Here is a 21025-nt window from a genome sequence, read left to right on the forward strand (position 1 = left end):
TTCAAAAAGAGGGAAAAAAAAAAAAAAGGATGGGGGGACTGGGAGAATAACCTGCTTTTTATTCCCTACTATCCTTCAGAGAAAAATTAATTATAAAAGTGATTGTATTCACGGTGGTTTTGAACAGAAAATCCTGACCCAATAATTCCTTTAAAAATTTAACTTTCTTGGGGGGAACGTTAACAGAATTTTGCACTGGAAGGGATATTATATAGCACCCATTTGGACCTGTTAGTCTTTCACAGAATACAACATATATTGGGTCTAACTTCCAAAGTTAGAGTATATATATACATAATAACTAAAGAAAACTATATATATAGTTCAAATGAGTGAAATCCTAAAACTCCAAATTCTGGAGAGGATCCCTGATTACAGTGAGTCCAACCAGGTTTAGGATGGAGTAAATGGAATTGCCGATTTCTAGTTCTTCTTAGCCATCAGCTAGAAATGGATAACTAATTTTATGCTGACAATCTCATGACTGCTACATACATCACTTTGAATCTGCATCGCGTTCCTGGAATGCTCCACGTTCAAGGCATCAGGCAGCAGGGTGTAGTGGTGGAAGGGTTGTCTGTAGTTGGTGTTGGTGGCGACCTCCTGAGATTTCTTGGCTGCTGTCACACTGAACATATCCAAGGGGGTGTGATAGTTGGTCTTGCTGGCTTCATAGCCCTTTTTGTACTCACGATCTGACTGTATTTTGGCTACATTCACGTAGTGAACCAGTTTAGGATCATCCTGAAGACTGAGAAATCCAATTTGTTTGCCTTTGGCTTTCTCATAGCCCTCCTTATATTTGAACTATATGAAAAAGAAGGGCAGACGGAAGTTTGATAGGGTAGATTGTATGAAATACTAAAGTGTTAAATTGAATTTATATCACAAATTAAGCAATAGCCAAATTCAGTCTGAATCTAGGTAACACCTAAGTTTTTGAGTATTTTTAAGTAAACAACTAGCAAAATATTTCCAATGGATGGTCTTGAGATCTGCTCTGGGGATAATTAAGAATGGAATAAATTGTAGTTTATATCTAGATTATTCATAAGTGGATTCTTTGAATACGATCAAAGGTTCCTGAAAAGTTTATTAAGTATTTGGTGTACATAGTTTTTATTATCTGTTTCTATGATTAATTTGCATTACTTATAAAGTATTTGCATAATCCTGAGTAACTTGCAGCAAAGACATTATAAAAATTAGTATATTGGACTCCAAATGAATGAGTTTCTACTCTATCAAGGTATATCAATTCCTAAAGAAAATATAACTTAATTTATAAAAAGTAATTAATTAAGTAAATAAGTAAGCAGGTAACTGAAATGCTGTCGTTTAATATATAATTCTTCCTGGTTTTCCATATATCACATTTTTTTCTTTATGGAAATTATATTATCAAAAAATTGTATTCTTTTAAAATACTGGGAGACTTTTTTGATTTAGTAATATTTTAGTATACCAAGGCTTTTTTCTTAACAAAATCCAAATAAAAAGCAGTTTTCAAGTTCATAATAATAATACTAATGAGAATTCCATGTATTTGACAGTTAAAAAAAATATCTTCTTTGTAACAACTTACTGAGTTTTTAAATATTTTTAAGATAAAAAAATCATTGGTACATAAGATATTAGGAATTATTTTTATACTACAATTTTTTATTTGCTTCCTAATATAGCTCATATAACCTCATACACCATGTAAATATTTTTTAAATATAAAGAGAGTTTACTACTTTCAAATTAGACTTACATCGCTAGCAATATTCCTTGAACTTCTTGCAGCAACAATTGGAATGGCATCTGGTCTCAAATCATAGCCCTTAGCAAGGGTTTTCTTCCAATCTGCTTTATAATTAGCCTTGAAAAAAGGAAAGATTATTTTATTATCTGACATAATTAAAAGAGGAATGAAACAGGAAACCAAAATCTTTCTTATAAAACATGTCATAATATATCCCTTTCTATTAGTTCATCTTTTAGAAATCTATTATTCTTTTAAAAAAAAAAATCAGTAAACTACATACACAGTATGATCTCAACTGCTGTAAAAAATGTATATGTGTGCATTTAAAAAAGCAATGGAAAGGTATTGCTTTGAATGTGGGATAACAGAAGATTTTAATTTTTTCATAATTTTCTATATTTTCCAATTTTTCTATAATAAGCATATGTAATGCTTTTATTTTCTTGTATTTTTTATAATGAAACATTTTAAACTTACAGAAAGATGTGGGTACTAAAATTAAAAGTTCAGATGTAGTACCACCCGGCTTTAATTAATATTAATGTTTAAATATTACTTATAAAAGCAGGAAAAAGTTTTAAATAAACCAAAAGCATAGAAATGAGTACTTAAAAAAATGTTTATTTGGAGATAAAAGAGAGCCTAAAATGTTAGGAAGAATGACTAAATCATCTTTTAAGAAATGAACAATTTTATCCAGGTTGGATTATGTCTTTAAATTAGAATTTACCAATCTGCTTTAAAAGCAAAAGGAAATAATTCATAATAGTAAATTTAAACATCGCCACCAATTAGAGAGAGATGCTAGTCACATACAAAGAAGAGTTTCTAAAGAAAATCACGGTAAACTTTTTTAGAAGTTTAACAAATAACTGAAACAAAAGTTATAGAAATAGCAATACTTATCCTTACTACAGACTATGCATTCCTGTATTTTCCAATCCTCTCTGCCCCATTTTGTTTTACTTTTTAAAAAATGGAACACAACCTACTAGCTTGATCTTATAACCCACTAATGAGTCATAGCCCACAGTTGGGAAAAGTCTGCATTAAGTGAAATGTATGGTAGCCTCTAGTCTCACATTCTATGATAAGGATCCAATCTGGAGACTGTTGGTTCGCAAATTGGTCCCCATACATGGAGGGCAAGGAGAGACTGAAAAAACAGGCTGACCACTCCAGCTTGGTAGGCGGCAGGTTTACTAAACAAGGGAACTTACATTTGAGGGTTGTCTTGGGCAGTCACAAGCCAAGTAGATCTTCACACCCGCCCGCCAGAACCTTACAAGTTTATTTAGGCCTCAAGTGGATTCAGTGCAAGTGGTCTCAACAACACATTGGTCTCTCAAGGCTGTGTCCTTGAAAATGGCTCCCACTGTGGGAACAGTGGGCAGAACTTACATTCCAAGGATGGGAGGGGGTGAGGAGCCTCCAATTGCCCAGGTCCAGCTCACGGGTCACCTGGCAATCACGTCCTCTCAATGACCTCCTCCATCAAAGACTCAAAGGGTCCACACTCAGTTTGCTCCCCCTAAAATTCCCAGTGCTAGAGTTATACAGAACTGGAAAGGAGAGGCCCATGTAAGCAATACTAGACGGGCACCAGGCCAAATACTCACATCACTGATGTTGAAGGCATTGACCTTGGCTTGAATAAACTGCGGTACATCAGGGTCCATAGTGTACTTGTGCTTCCGTTTCTCTCCCTCCACCTTGTAGTTAAACTAAAAACAAAGGAGGCAGCGTGCAAATTGTATTAGCTAACATAATGTAAGTTTCATCTAGCACACGTTCCTTTAAAAAGGAAGACTATCGTTTGTGTTTTTCCATTTATAAGGCAATTAGCTACATTATCACACAGAGGGAGTGTTGGCAGACATATTCATTGCTCATTCCACCCATATTTATTGGACAGCAGTCTGATCAATAGGCAGCATGGTAGGTTCTGTATTTAAAGTGGTTAAAAAGAAAAAGGCAGAACTGTCCTCTTGGAGCTTATAGTCCAATAGAGGAAACAGAGAATAGCACATAAACTGTAAGATAGAGCTAGAATTCGTGATGTGTTATAAATAAAATAACTTTAGGAAAGAAATGAACAGGGTCAGGGTGGGGGGTCAGCAAAGGCTCTCTAAAAAGGTAACATTTACATCCAAACTTGAAGAAAAGGGAAGGGTCCGGGCAGAAGAAGAGCATTCAGGGTCCTGGGTCTAGAAGAGGCATGGCCAGCTTGAGGGACTGAAGGTCACTGGGCTGGAATGTGCTGAGCGGGTTCCCAGGAGGATTAGATAGGAGGGGGGCAGGGCCACAGAGCTGAGGGCCTTTTCAACCAAGTTAACAGTTTAGATTTTACTTTGAGTTCAAGGAGAAGTTACTAAGGGGTTTTAAGTATAAGAAGGACATGATTTGATTTATGTCTTAAGACAGTCTTTTTGGTTTTAATGTGACCCCAGGCAGGAAGTCCAGGTAATGGATTATTACAGTTGTCCACGTGAAATATGGAGGCCAGAACTAGGGTTGGTGGCAGCTGAAAGACAGAGAAGTGCTCCAACAGGATGGCTGAGAGATTTGGGAGGCTAACTCAGTAGATGCGTTGGATGAGGGGGTTCACACGGAGAGGTGTTAATGGTGACTGCCAGGTTTCAGGCTTGAGTAACTAGGTAGATGTTGATGGCATTTATTGGGATGAGGAAGACTTAATATAGTGAGTTTAGGGTTTTCCTAGCTAACTGGAAAAACACAGGGAGAAGTGACACCTCGGTCAGTACAAAAGAAATCAGAACAATCTACACCATTTAGTACCACTAGAATAGAATTAATCTTGAAACATCTGAGGTAATGTGGGACTGGTCTGAGAAATAAAATCCAGAAAACCCTCAAATCTGAACCAAAGAATGCATTCCCCACCTTCGAATATCTGGGGCTAAAGACACAAAAAGTCCTCTCTTCTTTGTTTTTTACTTACCACAGTCTTTCCGGGGGAGGTATCTTAGAACTCTGAAATTATCAAATGAGGTGAAGCACTGAGCATTGTAATTAGCCTCTGACTAAGAAAAAGGGTCCAGATAGACCTGGGCTCAGAAAAAAGACGCTGGATGACTCCAAAAGCAAACTGCTTAACTCTTCCCCAGAGGCGTCTCTCTCTCTCAGAATATCGCCCTATTGATTTTGCAAGGGGATTAGGACATTAGCCTTCCCCTCATCTGGCTAGGTAGAACTCTTGCAACTCAGAGCAATAAATATCTTGGTTTGCAATTCAGACAAGGTCACAGATTATAATAGAAATAATTTTATTTCATATGTATAGTGTAGGGGTCTGCTTATAAATAACACAGACTCTCTACGTTTGGAAAACAAAGCAAACTTGGAACATCGTCCTTCTCTCCTCCCTGTTCTTCTTAAGTCCCAAGTTGCTTCAAAAGTAAAACCTTTTGAATATACCTCTGAAAGCAGATGATTTGCTAACATAGATGCACACTCATGAATTGAATTAAGAAGGATTGTAGAGTAACTGGTCATGGGGTTATTCATGGACAAAACTGTTTGAAGGAAAACCACTTACGTCACTTAGCTGCTTTGTGTTGTGCTGAGCCAAAACCATGCCCACGGAATCAGGCACACTTGTGAACTTGATGGTATCTGGGTGCTGTCGGTACTTTCTCTCATTTAATGCATCGCCTGCTTTCTTGGCCTTCTCAACCTCCAGAGAACCAAAAGGGATCCATCCAACGCCCTTGAAGAAGTTGTTGTACTCATCTTTATATACATTCTGTAAAAGAGTAATCTCAGATGAGGAGATATCCTAGTGCATACTCAAGAGCTGTTTCTGGAATCTGTAATTCTATCCAGGGGGGAATGAAGAGCAACCTGTCAGCATGCTTGTGTCTATACTGGAGCTTTTGGTTATCTCTGCCACACAGCTTCTTACCCAGAATTTGGTCATAAGAAAAAGCAGTTCTGTTGTTAGAGTGCATTAACATTCCAGGAGAGAATGTAGGCCACATATTTCCACGGGTACTGCTAAAAAAAAAAAAGTGTCTCTTTTGACAATAAATTGGGCTTTCCTTTTGATTTCGCTGAAATCTCCACAACTTTTGAATTTCACCCACACCGTCCACCTGGGCTCCTCCATCTCAGATGGAGAGAGACATTCTCATTGAGCAACAATAAAGGAACACAATGTTTCCCCTTTACCAAGGATGATTCTTACAAAAACCTGGCTCCTGCAGCAGGAAATGCTCTGAATATTAAACACCCTCCCCCATGCAGCTCTCCATGAGTCATGCTGCAATCACAAAGCCCTCCTGGTTCATTTTAGATGACTCGTTACATAGATTTACATGCATGAGAGTGTGACCTTGAGTTCAAAAATAGAAGAAAAAAAAAAAGAACTTTCCTGAATTCAGAAAGAATAGAGAATGCTCCTATTTTGCATTATACATATTGCCGTTGAAGCAGGCCCACCAGGAGCAAACATTTCTTTTTGTTGAGAACCAGGGTGGCTTATGTACTTAGTAGAACATGGCTTTATCTTTGATCCATAAGTTAATAAAGATAATATCAATGATTGCGATAGGAGCACAGAAAGCTAGTAAAACACAGCGTGTCTACCATGCCTTTGTTACTCTTTCAATGATGACTGTATATTTTAAAGTGCATTTTTCAAATACCTTATTGTATTGTGAAGTCTACTAAAATAGGAAGAAATGATCACCTGTTCAGTACCAGCATCTCTAGGTCTATAATGTTATACATACTCACATCACTCTGAATTTGATTCATATTCCTGGTATGCTCAAGACTCAGGGCATCAGGTAGGTATGTGTAGTGATGTATCGGCTGCTTGTAGTTGATGTTGGTGGCAACATCCTGGGCCATCTTTGCAGCTGTAATGCTAACCATGTCCCCAGGGGTATGGTAGCTGGTTTTGGTGTTTTCATAGTTCTTCTTGTATTCACGATCAGACTGTAACTTTGCCATATTCATATAGTGGACGAGCTTAGGATCATCCTGGAGGCTTCTAAAACCCACATGCTTTCCCTTTGCCTTCTCGTAAGCTTCCTTGTATTTATACTGTGGAGGCAGAATTTGGTTAGCAAAGTCCTAAGCATTGGGAACATTAGGTGGAGCGATTATATTCACACACAAAGGCATTCAGAATATTGTGACTTTCTGGAAGACTGTACAAGAAATACAGTCCACACCCCACGCCCCCCAACCCCAGGAAGTTTAGACTGAAAGCATTTATTTCCAACACTGCTGGGTTATAAATGGGTATCATGATAAATTCAGGAGCAGTTTCTTTTCTTTGCTACGAATGCTATAGATGATTTGCATGTGGAACTTTATATAGAGCCAACTCTATTAAGTTTTCACACTTAATATAAACATAACATATTCCAAAATATAAGACTACATTCCAAATATATCTCTTGGTTTTCCAGGGATGTGAATTTTCCTAATCCAACATGTTAGTTCACATCACAGAATACTAGAAATACTTCTGTTTTCGATTCTGATTGGCCCAGGATATGTACACAACAGATGCAGAAGAAACTCTAAAGAACTGTACATGCAAGACGTTTATACTCAGATCTCTTTGGGGTGGGGTATGGAAAATATTACTATGTTTGTTGTCTCCGTTGACCTAATATGGTTTAAAAAAAAAAAAAAAACCTCTTCTTTGGCAGGTAGCTAGGCTTTCACCCAACCCCATTTCTCAGCAGCTACTCTCCAAGCTCACTGCTGAAGCAGCTGCAGATGAATTAAGGAACTATATAATAAGGGCAGGAACCACCGAGACCTTTCCTCATCAGTAAAAGCCTGACTGCAAAAGCTCTGCGGTCCAAGGTCTCTCACCGCTGAGATCGGCAATGGGGTGTAGACTGAGCTATACAGTAGGTAACAGATCAAAACCTCAATTTTTATGTAAGAGAATTCAAATCCACCCAAACTCTGAAGACACTCTGCTCCTGCCATTTAAGCACCAATTTATAAACAAGAGTTTAGCAAGCAAAAGAATTATCAAGTAATTTCTAGGCATGTTAGAAAAAGTTCTGTGTAAGGGCTAAAAATAAAAATGATAATGTCATATTTTAGACTGTCACTTTCTCCTTAAACTAGAAATGTATTTCAGAGTGATGTGCAAAGCTTTGAGGAACACATTTTCAGTACCATCCCTACATGGAAGGCTGTAGAATTCTTACACCCTATCTTCCACATGGTCTGTACACGTGGTTTCTTTCTTTTCTTGTCTCAGACAAAGAGTGTAGCCTCTGGAATAGTGTGTGACAGTGAAATCTATGGGGTGTGCGTGCTTTTGGAAAATTTTGTTTTTCAATTATAAGAAGAAGTATAAGTATACACTTTTTCTATTACAGATGAAATAAATCAAAATTATATTCTAGAAAAGTGGGCTTTTTCCCATTTGGTTTATAAAATCTGTACATTTTATTTAACATTTTTTCAATCTTCTTAATGCAATTATAATGCAGGCAGTCATCTGAATTTAACGTGTTAGCGTCAGGTGGGGTATTCTCCCTGAAAATAAATGTGGGCTGTCAGGGAAATGTGTCAGGGAAGGTAATTTGGGCTATGAATCAGGAGAGAAAGCCACTGTCAGATTTATGACAGCTCTACCAAGTGGGGTCAACTGACAAGAATCACAAAACATTGAAAAAGTGACAGGTTTTCAAAACAATATTTTGTGGAGAATTTAAATGTCATTAATTCAACATACTGTTTTCAATGTGGCATCATTTTAACAAGCACCCGTTTGATTACTTTGTGAAAAAGACAATCACCCAGATTTCACCTAAAATTTTTACTCACGTCACTGGCAATGTTTCTTGATGCTTTGGCTGCAGTGATGGGTATAGCGTCACCCAGCACATTGTTGCCCTTGGCTATTAAATCATGCCAGTCCTGTTTATAACAGACCTGCGATGGAAAAGGAAAAAGGATGTCAGCATGCTGTGGGGTAATCAGCTACACTGATTCCTCAACAGCTGGGATTGCTTTGTTCTTTTCCAGATAGAAGCTAGAAGAATCTCCTTTAGCACACAGTTTTAAGAAGTCACATTAATGGTAAATCAACTATACTTCAATTTAAAAAAAAGAAGTCACATTAGCAAAACATCATACATAAAATTGTATAGCATAAAATTATTAGACTCTGTACTAACCATTCACCAAAGTCTGGTTTGGGCATATACTGAAGAGGGAAATTGAGAAACTGGAGTGGATCCAGAGGAGAATAATAAAGGTTCTGGAAACCACAGTATGTGAGAACCAACTGGAGAAAATGAAGTTCAATCTTATGAAAGGAAGGTCCAGGAAAGACCTGGTGGTTAGCTTTAGAAATTTTAGGGTTGTTGTTATAAAAAAAAAAGGGGGAGGGATTTCATTTATCCTTATTTTTCTGGAGGATAAAAACTTCCTCCATGTGCAGAACTAGGAAAACTAGAGGAATATGTGTTGAGCTTGACACAAAGAAGAATACTATACCCTTTAGAGTTGTCCTATACTTGAAAAGGCCGACTCAAGAGGTACAGAACCATCATCATGGGATATGCTCTAATGGGGGCTATGGAGAAAATTGACCTAAGTTGTCAAAGCCCTGTCATACACTAAAATTCTATTATTTTATCATCAGGTCTGGATTTCACACCCCATCAAAAACCCTACTTACATCACTTATATTGTAAGCATTGCACTTGGCCTGGAGAAATTGAGGAACATCAGGACCCATCGTATATTTATGTTTCACATCTTCTCCTTTAGCTTTGTATAAGATCTGCAACATAGTCACAAAAATAAAATGCATTATGGATGGTACAAAAAGGAAAATACATTAATTACACGCTTAAAGAAGTTATTCCTAGCATAATCCCCCACAATTTCTATTACTTAAAATTATCAAAGCCATCTTCCTATTTTAAGAAACTCAAGAATCTCATTATCTTAAGGAAGACCCAAAAACTCTGTATTAAAATAGAGAGAAAAAAATCCTAAGAAAATAGAAATCTTTGCTTGCCAGAGATGAATAAAAAATGAGTTCAAATGTGAAACCCTAACATGGATAACAGAATTCACTAAAGCCAGAAAAGGTCATTTTTGCTAGTGGAGTTAATAGTTCTTAAAGTCTTGGGTGTTTTTTTTTTTTTTGGTTTTTTATTCTTAGAGAGAAAGAGGTAGTTAGAATGAGTCTTCCAATTCCCCTAAAAACTTTCCAATTATAATTGTATCAGTAAAAGCACATAATAATTTCCTCATAATATAAAGGTGCTTATATGTAAATCCAGCTTACGCAAAAGGTTTACCACTTCATATTTACCCTATTTTGCCATTTTAAAGATGTCTGAAAGACACCAAAGTGCATAGGGTAGAAATCATACTGTATCCTCCTCTTGGTAATGAAAAAGAAAGAAATTGCTCAGTTTCTAAAACTAAAACAGAATCGGAATCCCAAGTAGATTTTTAATCTCTTGATTGTCATTTATCATATATACCTCCATTTCCCAGGCATGTCTGTGTGGAATACCATATGTAAACTGGTGTGCATGTATCACAAGTAAAATCTGAAATGGCTTATATCTAAATGAATCTCCAAATACTAAATAATTTCTTCTAGGAATCCAAGAGCTATCTTCACTTCCTCACTGCCTTTAGAAACCACATCTAAGCATTCAGAGAATCTCGTTAATTTTACCTTCTAAACATCTCCTTTCCCACTGCTATTGCCTGAGTTAGGTCCAAATAAGGCTTCTGTTGAATTTCTGTAGCAGCTTTCTAATTCATCTCCTTGCCTTCAATCTCTCCCCTTTCCAATATATTCTCTGCATTTTTTGCCAATTATCTTTTAAAACACAGACCTGATAATGCAACTCCATGGATTAAAAATCTTCAGTACTTCCTGTTACCTACCCCATAATGTCCAGAGTATAAATTAACATTCAAGACCCTCAATAATCAGGTCTTGAAGGATTACAATCCTTCATCCTTCATCCTTCACTGTCCTTCCATTCATTACTTCTTGACTGTCATTATGTTTTTCCTTTTGCCAGTAATGCAGCCTTCCCTTATTTGCCAGGGAAGCTCTGGCAGGCAGTTACCCTCTCCTCTTATACTTATTTAGCACATGCCTCTCCTGTAGCGTTCGTCTCTCCATATGATGATGCTGTTTCTATCCATGTCTTTGTCTTATACTCTTGTCCTGTATCCCATTCATCCTCGTCTGTTTCATCTTTATACCATCAGCACATAATATAGTGCCTGGCACATGGAAGGTGTTCAAAAACATTCATTCAATGAATTAATGAATGAATGTTTTTGGTGTCCCTTTAGCTCTTTCATACACCAAATTTTCCTTGAGAGCTGTCTTTAGCCAGAGCGTATACATTGCTCATGGACAGGCAGGCAAACAATATACTAATCTCCTCGAAGACGTAAGTAAAGAAAAGTCTCTATAATAATTGTGTATGATGAATTCTGAGGAGAGAAATCATCTACTCATGTGTATTATTTCCCTGTACTAATATTTTATATATGAAAAGCAAATATGAGCAACTTAATATAGAATTGAATATGATGCATTTGCCACAATAAGGTGTATGGGATTTAAGCTTAAGTTTTGTTTGTGGGTGTGTTGTTCTAGGGTAGAACTTTTTGCACTTTCTCAAATACTTTATCCAATAACACAGTATTTATAGGCAGTTAAAAAGGAAGACATTTTTAAAAGGAAGGTAAAAAGCAAGATAGAAAAAAAAAAAAAAGAAAATGTTAGTGCCCAAACTAAAAATAATTGTAATTATTATTTTTAAATGAAATAAAATAATAATTTTAAAAGGAAAAGATATTAGGCTCAGAGAATAAAAATGATGAGCTGATCTTTTGAAGTCTCCCTCCATCCTTTTGCACCCTCTGTTTTGTTGTACTCACATCACTGACTTGCTGTGTGTTCTGTTTTGCCTGGACCATAACTGGGGAGTCCACGATGCTGGTAAATTTGAGGGTGTCTGGATGTTGCCTGTACTTCTTTTCGTTCAGGGCATCACCTGCCTTTTTAACTTTTTCTACCTCCAGACTGCCAATAGGTATCCAGCCTATGCCTTTCATCCAGGTGTTGTAGTCTTCCTTATAGACGTTCTACAGCAAAGAGAGAAGAGAGAAGTGAGTGCCCCAGGCAGTGGGTTCTCTCACGCAGGCTCCCTCCTTAGAGGGGGACTGTCTTGTGGAGTAAATGTCACTTACATCGCTCTGTATGTGCATCATGTTTTTTGACAATTCCAGGTCCATGGCATCAGGCAGGTAGGTGTAGTGATGAAGCAAATGCTTATAGTTGGCATTGCTGGCAACATCCTGAGCTTTCTTAGCTGCCACAACGTTGAACATATCATGGGGTGTGTTGTATTTGGTCTTTGTCTTCTCATAGTCTTTTTTATATTCCCGGTCCGACTGTATCTTGGCCACATTCACATAATGAACCAGTTTAGGATCATCTTGGAGACTTCGGAAGCCAACCATTTTCCCTTTGGCTTTTTCATAATCTTTTTTGTAGTGAACCTGTTGGAAACAAAGGTGGGCATATTTTTTAATGTAGTTACGAAGGTTTTACTGAACAATGAGACCATGATTTGAGCAATTGAGCTTCCCAGAAATTATTTCAATAACCAAACAATTTGATATTTGCTTGTATATATTTGAAATGGAGCCTATTAAAATTAAAATGTTATTTAGAGTCCATTTGGTTGTCTGTGGTTGCTTCTGCCACCCAAGGGAGGTTGGGGTGGGGATGTTACTATAATTTATATCAGTGACACAGTAAAATAAGTTCTGTTCCACTTGGACAGTGATAGAGACAAATGAAAAGATAAATATTTCACAAACTCTACCAATTATACTGTGCTTCTAAAGCCAAATAGCTGGCTATTTTATTAGTAGAATTATACTAGTAGTAGTAATAGTACAATTTTAATGAGTCTTTGGATATTCAAAGGGAGACCCAGAACCAGTAGTGTGTAACACTAATTGGTTCTGAATAATAAAGTGGGGAGAATTAAGCGTCCTTGAGGAGACTTGGGAAGAACCCCAGGAAACGGAGAAGCAGAGATGTGAGGGAAGGTTTGTGTGTATGCTGGGGTGGGGTGGCTGGAGGAGATCACCCACAGAGAAAGGGGATCAGTGAGAAATTCTGGAGCAGGGCTGTTAGGACACGGACATTCATTATTCAGTCTTAAGGTATTTACATTGCTGCAGTGACAACTCCATTTCAAACAATCATTAAAGTTGTGCTTGGGATTTGGAGGGAAACCAAAAAGAAGGGGCTGAGTTCCATCTCTGGATCATGCAGAGCAGAAAGAGAATAAATCTAGGGGAGGAGAGCCCAGGTGAGCCAGAGCAAAACCATCATGTGCAAACCAGGAGCCAGAGGTGATCGGAAAAGCAAAAACCTCAGAGAATGCAGCAATCATGGGGAGGGAATCCCACTTCCTGCAGGACAGCAGGAGGGGGCTTGAGTCCATTTTATTTAAATCTCAAAGAGCAAAGTGACTTCAGTTCATATCTGAGTTGAAGTAAGATAGGAAAAGAAACAAAAGTCTTAACTTTAATGCAACCTAATGACTGACTCTTAGGGGCTCTGACACTTGAAGCCCATTCATCAGTCTGTAGAAGCAATGAAGTGAAAAGAGAGGTAAGGCAAAGAGGGAATTCATAGAAATTTAGCAAGTTTTGAGATAAAGGTTTACCATCAGGAGGTTATTATGATGTCAATAGCAGGTAACTTCTTTATTTCTATAAGAGAAATAACGTGAATTTCTGCAGAAATATAGATGAGAATTTTAAATTAGGGGGCTTGATTAGAACAGATTGGTTAAGGTTATACAAATCCTTACCCCCAAGAAAATTCAGATCTGTTTAGGGAACTTTCTTCTCTAAATAGTTTCAGCCTGGCTTGCTTCCAGTCAGGGACAGCAGACATGGGGACTTGGATAAGAAGCCCACCTGCCCCCATTTTCTGGTTACACACAGGTGACCACCAGCTGGACTTACATCACTCGCCGCCTGCCTGGCAGCTTTGGCAGCTTTGATGGGGATCGCATCGTTTCTCAGGTCGTATCCCTTCTTGCTCAGGTCTTTCAAGTCTGCTTTGTACATATTCTGAAAGAAAAATGTCATTTGAAGATAACTCAGACCACGTGTAGAAAAGGCTTAACCCTCAGTGAGCAGCTGAGCCCACATGCACACCTCACTGATATTGTAGGCGTTGACTTTAGCCTGAATGAACTGGGGCACGTCTGCTGGCAGACTGTACTTGTGAATAAATTCCTCCCCTTTGACTTTGTAGGCAATCTGGAAGAGAAAAAAACACATAAACAAACAAATAAAGTAGGGGAAAGTGTTTAACGGCACAGGAGAATAATTTTGGAGCAGATCACATTGCACAGAGGAGTTTTTTTAATGAAAGACACTCTCTGTGCCTTCCCCACATTCCCCTGAAAATATTTGTAGGCATTTAAGATCTCCTATGCAATTGCACAGGGTCTGATCTTAGTGCCTGTTTAGCCTTGGCAAAAGTCTCTTGGTACGTGTTAAGAACCTCCGGACTAAGGTAGGGGGACCTAGCTAAGAGCCCAGGAAAGTGACCCAAAGACAAAGTTAACCTGCAGACACTTTCCTGAGCATAGGAAAAGTTAATAGGGTGGGATTTACCAACTATCTATATTATATTTTGTGGGCAGTGGGTGACTAAAGGGACTTAGGGGTAGTTTTTACTAAGCATGATTTTTGTCTTACCTCTGACTTTAAATATAACCCCTTCATATGATGTAGTATCTATAATCACTTTCCTGATCTTTCCTAGAAATAGGCTTGTGTTTCTGGTTATCAAGAGAAGCCCCTCTTACCTTTTCCTCGAGAGCAATGTCCAATCACTGAAATATATATAATCCTCTAAAGGTATGAATTAGGTGTGCTTTTTAAATGAAAACCTGGGGAATTATACAGTTGCTCATATAACTGAGTCTCTTTAGATTGCCTAATAAGTACAGGTGATCATTACATTTAGAATACAAATGTATTTGTATTAGTTAACATTTAAATACAGAGAGAATTAACACTTACATCACTCCTCTGGGCCTGGTTGATCTTAGACTGTACTATAATTGGAGCATCTTCAATCGAAGTAAACTTGAGAGTATCTGGATGTTGGCGATATTTTTTCTGTTTGACAAATTAAAAAGAGAAAGATAATAATACTTTCACCAAAGGCTAATAAATCAAAATACTTTAAATTTATTTTGGAGGGACAAGAAATTTTCCTGATTTTAAAATGTAAAAATATTTGATTCTTTGCTGGCTTGGGGGAAAAAATGAATACAATACAAAAACCAACATTTAAAGAGATTGTTTTAATTTTGGATTGTTTGGGGCAGTACAGACAAATATAACTTTCAGGAACGACTTTACTCTCTTAATTTCTTGCTTATGATGTGAAAGACGGCACTGTGAAAGCTCAGCAGAATCCCGAAACATTACAAAGTTTTCTAAAGGATTAACAGAAAAGCATGCAAGAACATTTGGAGTATCTTTGCATGACACTAAACAAGCTCCCAGGAATGTCATTTTCCTTGTCACTCCATCAGCAACTGAAGCTCTCCAGTTGAGGGAGGAGGAATTGAGGAACTAGGGCAATTGCTATGGATTATTAATAAGAAAAGAAGGACTTTTGCTTTGCAAGCCTTAATGAGGTTAGTACATAAGTTATCACTAAAGTGCTGAGGAGACACAGGAGAGGGCCCATGGGGAAGATGTCTCAATTGGGAGCTGGCAACATCTAGCTACCCTTATTCCTATATTCTTCTCCTAGTTCTCTTCATTTTTGCATACTATACATCCCACTTTTGTGTATATAGTAGCATCCCTCTTTCAACTTCAGACTTCTGAAAACCACTAACCCAGAATTTTTTCTGAAAGATCTCTTGAGTAGATAAAGTGGTTTTCACCAAAAACAAACAGAAGTACAAAACAATAAGAACAACAAAAACTTGCGTGTGGAAGACAACCCTCACTTAGCACCTCTGACCCTTCTTTATGTGGTCTAACTTCCTGGATGACGGATTCACCTGACAGCAGGGGGAATGTTCAACTGCTGTCAGAGAAGTGACTGCATTAAGAGCCCCAAGATCACCTTTGTTTCTTCTTAGACTGAATAACAACATATCTACTACTTCAAAGTCATCAAGAATATAGCATAAGGTATAATAATACTTCAAAGAAAATTTCTATAATAGTCATTATATGCATAATTCACAATTGCCAAATATTGGAAAAAATCCACATGCCCAGTAACTGGACAATCAAAGCGTGATATAGCCGTGAAAAGGAATACTACTCTCACTAATAAAAAGGAAAATATTACAGACACATGTAGAGATATGGACGAACCTCAAAAACATTATGTTAAGTGAAAGAATCCTGATACAAAAGAAATTTCTAGAAAAGGCAAAATTATAGAGGCAGAAAGCAGATCGGTGGTTGTCTGGGGTTGAAAATGGGAGTGGGAATTTTTGGGGGTGCTAGCAGCATCTTAAAATTCAATTGTGGGTCTGATATCACTGAGCCCCTGAATCTACGCCAGCAGCCAACTCCCTCCTGACTATTTTGAAGGCAAAGTATTTGAGTAGCCTCCATAACTTCAAGTATTCTCTTTTTCTTGCTGCTAAAACCATTCCTAACTAGTAGGGGGATCTCATGAAACCCAAGGCCAAAGTTGAAGCAACCTTGACCTAATCTCTTGATACCAACTGCATCTAACAACCTAACAGAGCTTGCAGTCCAACCTCCCTTGACCATGCTGATTTCACTCCTATATTGCGTATTTCATAATATACTACTCATTTTCTATATTGCTTCTGAAAAATAAAGATGCATTTACCAGTTAAAAAAAATTCAATCGTGGGGATGGCTATGCAACTATATGGATTTATTAAAACTTGTCAAGGTGTACACTTAAAATATGTGAATTTTTGTAGTATGCAAACTATACCTCGATAAAGCTGTTAAAAATGTTTCTGCCATGAGTGGTTAACGTAAACGACTTTGGTGATGTGAAGAGGTATGATTATCTACCGAGATAATTCATGCACATGATAAGTTGGGGTTTTTTTCCTCAGCAACAATACTAGAAAATGAAGTGGTAAAGGAGGCATTTTCCATGGTTTGGGAAGTTTTACCATGTTACATTCACAAATCTATCTCTGTGACACACAGAGATATGATGGCTTTACCTCATTCAGAATGTCTGAAGCTCGCTTTGCCTTTTCCATTTCTAAGGATCCAAAAGGTACCCAGCCGCAACCTTTCATCCAGCTGTTGTAGTCAGCTTTGTATGTGACCTAAAACACCAAGAGAAAGGTTACATTTCTTTTTTTAAAATATTTATTTATTTATTTATTTATTTATTTATGGCTGTGTTGGGTCTTCATTTCTGTGCGAGGGCCTTCTCTAGTTGTGGCAAGCGGGGGCCACTCTTCATCGCGGTGCGCAGGCCTCTCACTATCGCGGCCTCTCTTGATGCGGAGCACAGGCTCCAGACACACAGGCTCAGTAATTGTGGCTCACGGGCCCAGTTGCTCCGCGGCATGTGGGATCTTCCCAGACCAGGGCTCGAACCCGTGTCCCCTGCATTGGCAGGCAGATTCTCAACCACTGCGCCACCAGGGAAGCCCCAGGTTACATTTCTTTACTCAGCATCATCCTTCTTCGTAAAATCGTTAACATTTTCCCCAAAAGAATGCTTTTAAGATTTCTGACCAGTTTCCTTATTTCATACATTGAGGTTATTTTAAACATTTCCTTGGGGAGAGATTTTAACAGCCCTTAGGTTTTCACTGTTCTTTCTAGTTGGCATATGTTCTACTTCATCCTTATTTCCAAAGTATGTGGAATTATAATTCCAATCTGCTAAATTCAAAGCTGTATTTCAAAGAATAAATGAAATTGTTATATTTAGATCATCAAACGTGAGATGTTTGCTCACTAGAACATATTATGTATTATGTTTCTATGGTCAAATTATAACTGAAGGCCATATTGAAGGTGGATAATTTTGCTCATTTTCTGATAAGACTTGATAGCAGTTATTTGTATTAAGTGTTTACACATATTGCCCTTCATGTGTAATGGTAAGCTTAAGAGTGTTTCTACATTGGCTAACAACACACTTTAATATAGTTATATTCAATAATTTGCTTATGGAGAGCAGTTATCATTTGGAATTGGAACTATCTGGGAGACAGTTACTTGATGCTATTAAAATAATGACCTACTGCTGTTGTCTGGCTATAGGTGATACCTAAAACATGTACTCTAGATACAAAATTCAGATGATTGTTCTTTAGTGTGGGCCTTTTAACTGGAATGAAAAATCAAGAAACCATTGGTTCCTGCCTTTGAAAAACCTATGATCTATTTGGGAGGAAGAAACATAACAAAATGAAACAAATGAGATAATAATGCATAAAATAGAATTTTTAGTGATGAGAATGTAAAATTGTGCCGCTGCTATGGAAAATAGTACAGTGATTCCTCAAAAAATTAAAAATAGAACTACCAAATCATCCAGAAATTCTACTTCTGGGTATATACTCGGAAGAATTGAAAGCAGGATCTTGAAGACATTCATACATCCATGTTCACTGTGGCATTAGTCACAATAGCCAGAAGGTGGAAGCAACCCAAATGTTCACTGACAGATGAATGGATAGCCCAAATGTATACACGTAGAATGCAATAGAATTCAGCCTCAAAAAGGAAGGAAATTCTGACACATACTATAACATGGAAGAACCTTGAGGACATTATGCTAAGTGAAATAAAGCAGTCACAAAAGGACAAGCACTGCATAATTCCATTGATACGAGGTCTTTAGAGTAGTCCAACTCACAGAGACAGAAAGTAGAAGGGTGGTTGACAGGGACCGAGAGGAAGAGGAAATGGGGAGTTGTTTGATGTGCAGAGAGTTGCATTTTTGCAAGATGAAAAAGTTCTGGAGATTGGTTGCACAATAATGGGAATGTAATTAACTGCTGCTGAACTGTACAATCAAAACTGGTAAAGATAGCAAATATTATGTTATGTCTATTTTACCATTTAAAAAAATAGAATTGTTAGGATAAAGTATTCAATTGTAGAGCTCAGACAAATTAATTTGTCTAAAGAAGTTTTGATCTGCAGGAAAAAAACCCAGCTATTATAAAAAGTAATGCTATAAATAATATATTTTATTTTCAGCAAGATAGCAATCTATACAAAAAATTATTGGTAATGATGAATGTGATAATTATGATAATGGTGACGATGATAATAGTGAATGTTTACTGAGAATTCACCAGGGCCCAGCACCATGCTAAGAGTATTTTGAATGCATTTAAATAATGAAAACAATTCTTTTGTATTATTCCAATTTTGCAAGGAGGACTCTAAACTCAGCAAGGGTGATCACTTTCCCAAAAGGAAACTGTGATGGGGTGCTTGCCAGACCCAGGCCTCTCTAACTCTGAGGGGCGTGCTCTCATAGAATCCCAAGGCTCATTTTCCCATTACATACTTGCTACATACAGAAGACAATGCAGCTACTTCTGAGAATTGCCAAAAACATCACTCAACTTAGAAATCCTTTTCAGTTTCTACCTTCAAAAGAGGGAAGAGAAAAAATCGGGTTACTCACATCACTCTGCAGTGCATAAGCCTTCTTGGCAAGGTCCACGTTAATGCTGTCCGGCGGGTAGCTGTAACTGTGTAAGAGGTGCCTATAGTCCACATCACTGGCAATTGCCTGAGATTTCTTAGCTTGAGTCACTTGGAGCATATCAAGAGGTGTCGTGTAGATAGTTTTTGACTTTTCATAGTCTTTACGATATTCACGCTGTGAATAGGAAATTACCATTTATTAGCACAAATCTTCAATGGATTTCCAGAAAAGCACAGAGATCTCTCATAAACAACAAATACAAGATAGAGATTTTTTCCTTCTAGTTAGTTATTTTTCCTAAAATTTGATCATATGTTTCACATCATTGAAACCACCCCTCCCAAAATCATGGGCAGATGCATGGACAGATCTTCTCAAATCTTTGTTTAGATCAAAGAGGATCTGTCAGACAGTAGGAATGGGCCACAGCTTCTGATTCAGCCAGCTATTATTTTATTTTAAAACAGGGTTTTTCAAGGACCACTAGCAAGCATGATTTCTGCTAAGGTAATCTAACCTTTGAAGAGTCTTCCATTAAAGAAGTATTTTTTAAATTGTCAAAAATCATATGACCATCATTTCATACTTCTGATTTTATAAAATGACTACTTCATAAATAGAGCTGTACAATTGACTTCTTGACTTTTCTAAAGTCATCTTTAAGTGAACAGTTACTGATTTTTCAACCTGACTATTCTACTTTGGACAATAGATAAGCCCCACTGAGAACCCCAGAGGTTTTTTCATACTAAGTTTAATTTTGGTAACAATTTAAAAGAAGTTTCAGATTTCAGCAGTTATAAGACCTCAAAGGAGAAAAATTTATGAAATTGAGCCACTGAAGTAACCTTGGCCCTTATATACAGTGTTCTCATAAACCAAATGTCCTGACTGGCCTCAGAAGGCACTTTCATCGGTTGGTTTTCTGGAATGATTAGACAGGGTGTTAATTAGGTCAAAGTCCCAGCTTCATCATGTCTGCTCACCAATTACCTTAAAAGAGAGAAAAATTCTGACCCAGAATTTTTCCTTTAGGAAGATTCTAAACCTATTATATCTCCCTATAATCACATAAGCTCTAAAGACAGTGATCCAAGCTAGCAAGTATAGATGTGCATTATAAATCTCCTGCAGAAATTCCTTTTACAAATAATCCAATCTTTTAACTTTCTTAGGGAATATGGTCTTTCAGCTAAAACATCATGGGTAGTCAGTTTCACAGAATAAATTTCTCTCTTAATTGTAAAATCTAGGCCCTGGTTTATGAAAATAAAATATGGAAACTTTCTGATGGCATGCAAGAACACTGAAAAAAATAAAGACAGTTTGTCTTCATTAGAAATAAACGGATAAAGCAATGTTGCAATAGCAGTTGGTGTGTGGAAGTGTTTTTGACTAAATTGTTTTGACCCTTTTGTTCAAGTTCAGATAAGCTCACACATGCCTGCACACATATAAGGTTGTCAAAGATCCAAATGGCTTTATTTATTTTTATTTTTATCTATTTATTTACTTGGTCCCACCGT

The 21025-nt window shown here is 37.3% G+C and overlaps 1 protein-coding gene across 1 annotated transcript in view; it reads right to left on the bottom strand.

The window, feature by feature from the left end:
* NEB (nebulin) overlaps window positions 1-21025 on the bottom strand; it is a 215649-nt gene that overhangs the window by 157855 nt on the left and 36769 nt on the right. The window contains 14 exon segments of the mRNA XM_036858909.1: window positions 496-807; window positions 1757-1864; window positions 3370-3474; window positions 5310-5516; window positions 6509-6820; window positions 8579-8686; window positions 9438-9542; window positions 11687-11893; window positions 11999-12310; window positions 13799-13906; window positions 13994-14098; window positions 14870-14968; window positions 17035-17142; window positions 19476-19673. Coding sequence (XP_036714804.1) covers window positions 496-807; window positions 1757-1864; window positions 3370-3474; window positions 5310-5516; window positions 6509-6820; window positions 8579-8686; window positions 9438-9542; window positions 11687-11893; window positions 11999-12310; window positions 13799-13906; window positions 13994-14098; window positions 14870-14968; window positions 17035-17142; window positions 19476-19673 — 2394 coding nt within the window.

Source organism: Balaenoptera musculus, chromosome 7 (assembly GCF_009873245.2).
Source record: "Balaenoptera musculus isolate JJ_BM4_2016_0621 chromosome 7, mBalMus1.pri.v3, whole genome shotgun sequence".
Classification (NCBI taxonomy): domain Eukaryota; kingdom Metazoa; phylum Chordata; class Mammalia; order Artiodactyla; family Balaenopteridae; genus Balaenoptera; species Balaenoptera musculus.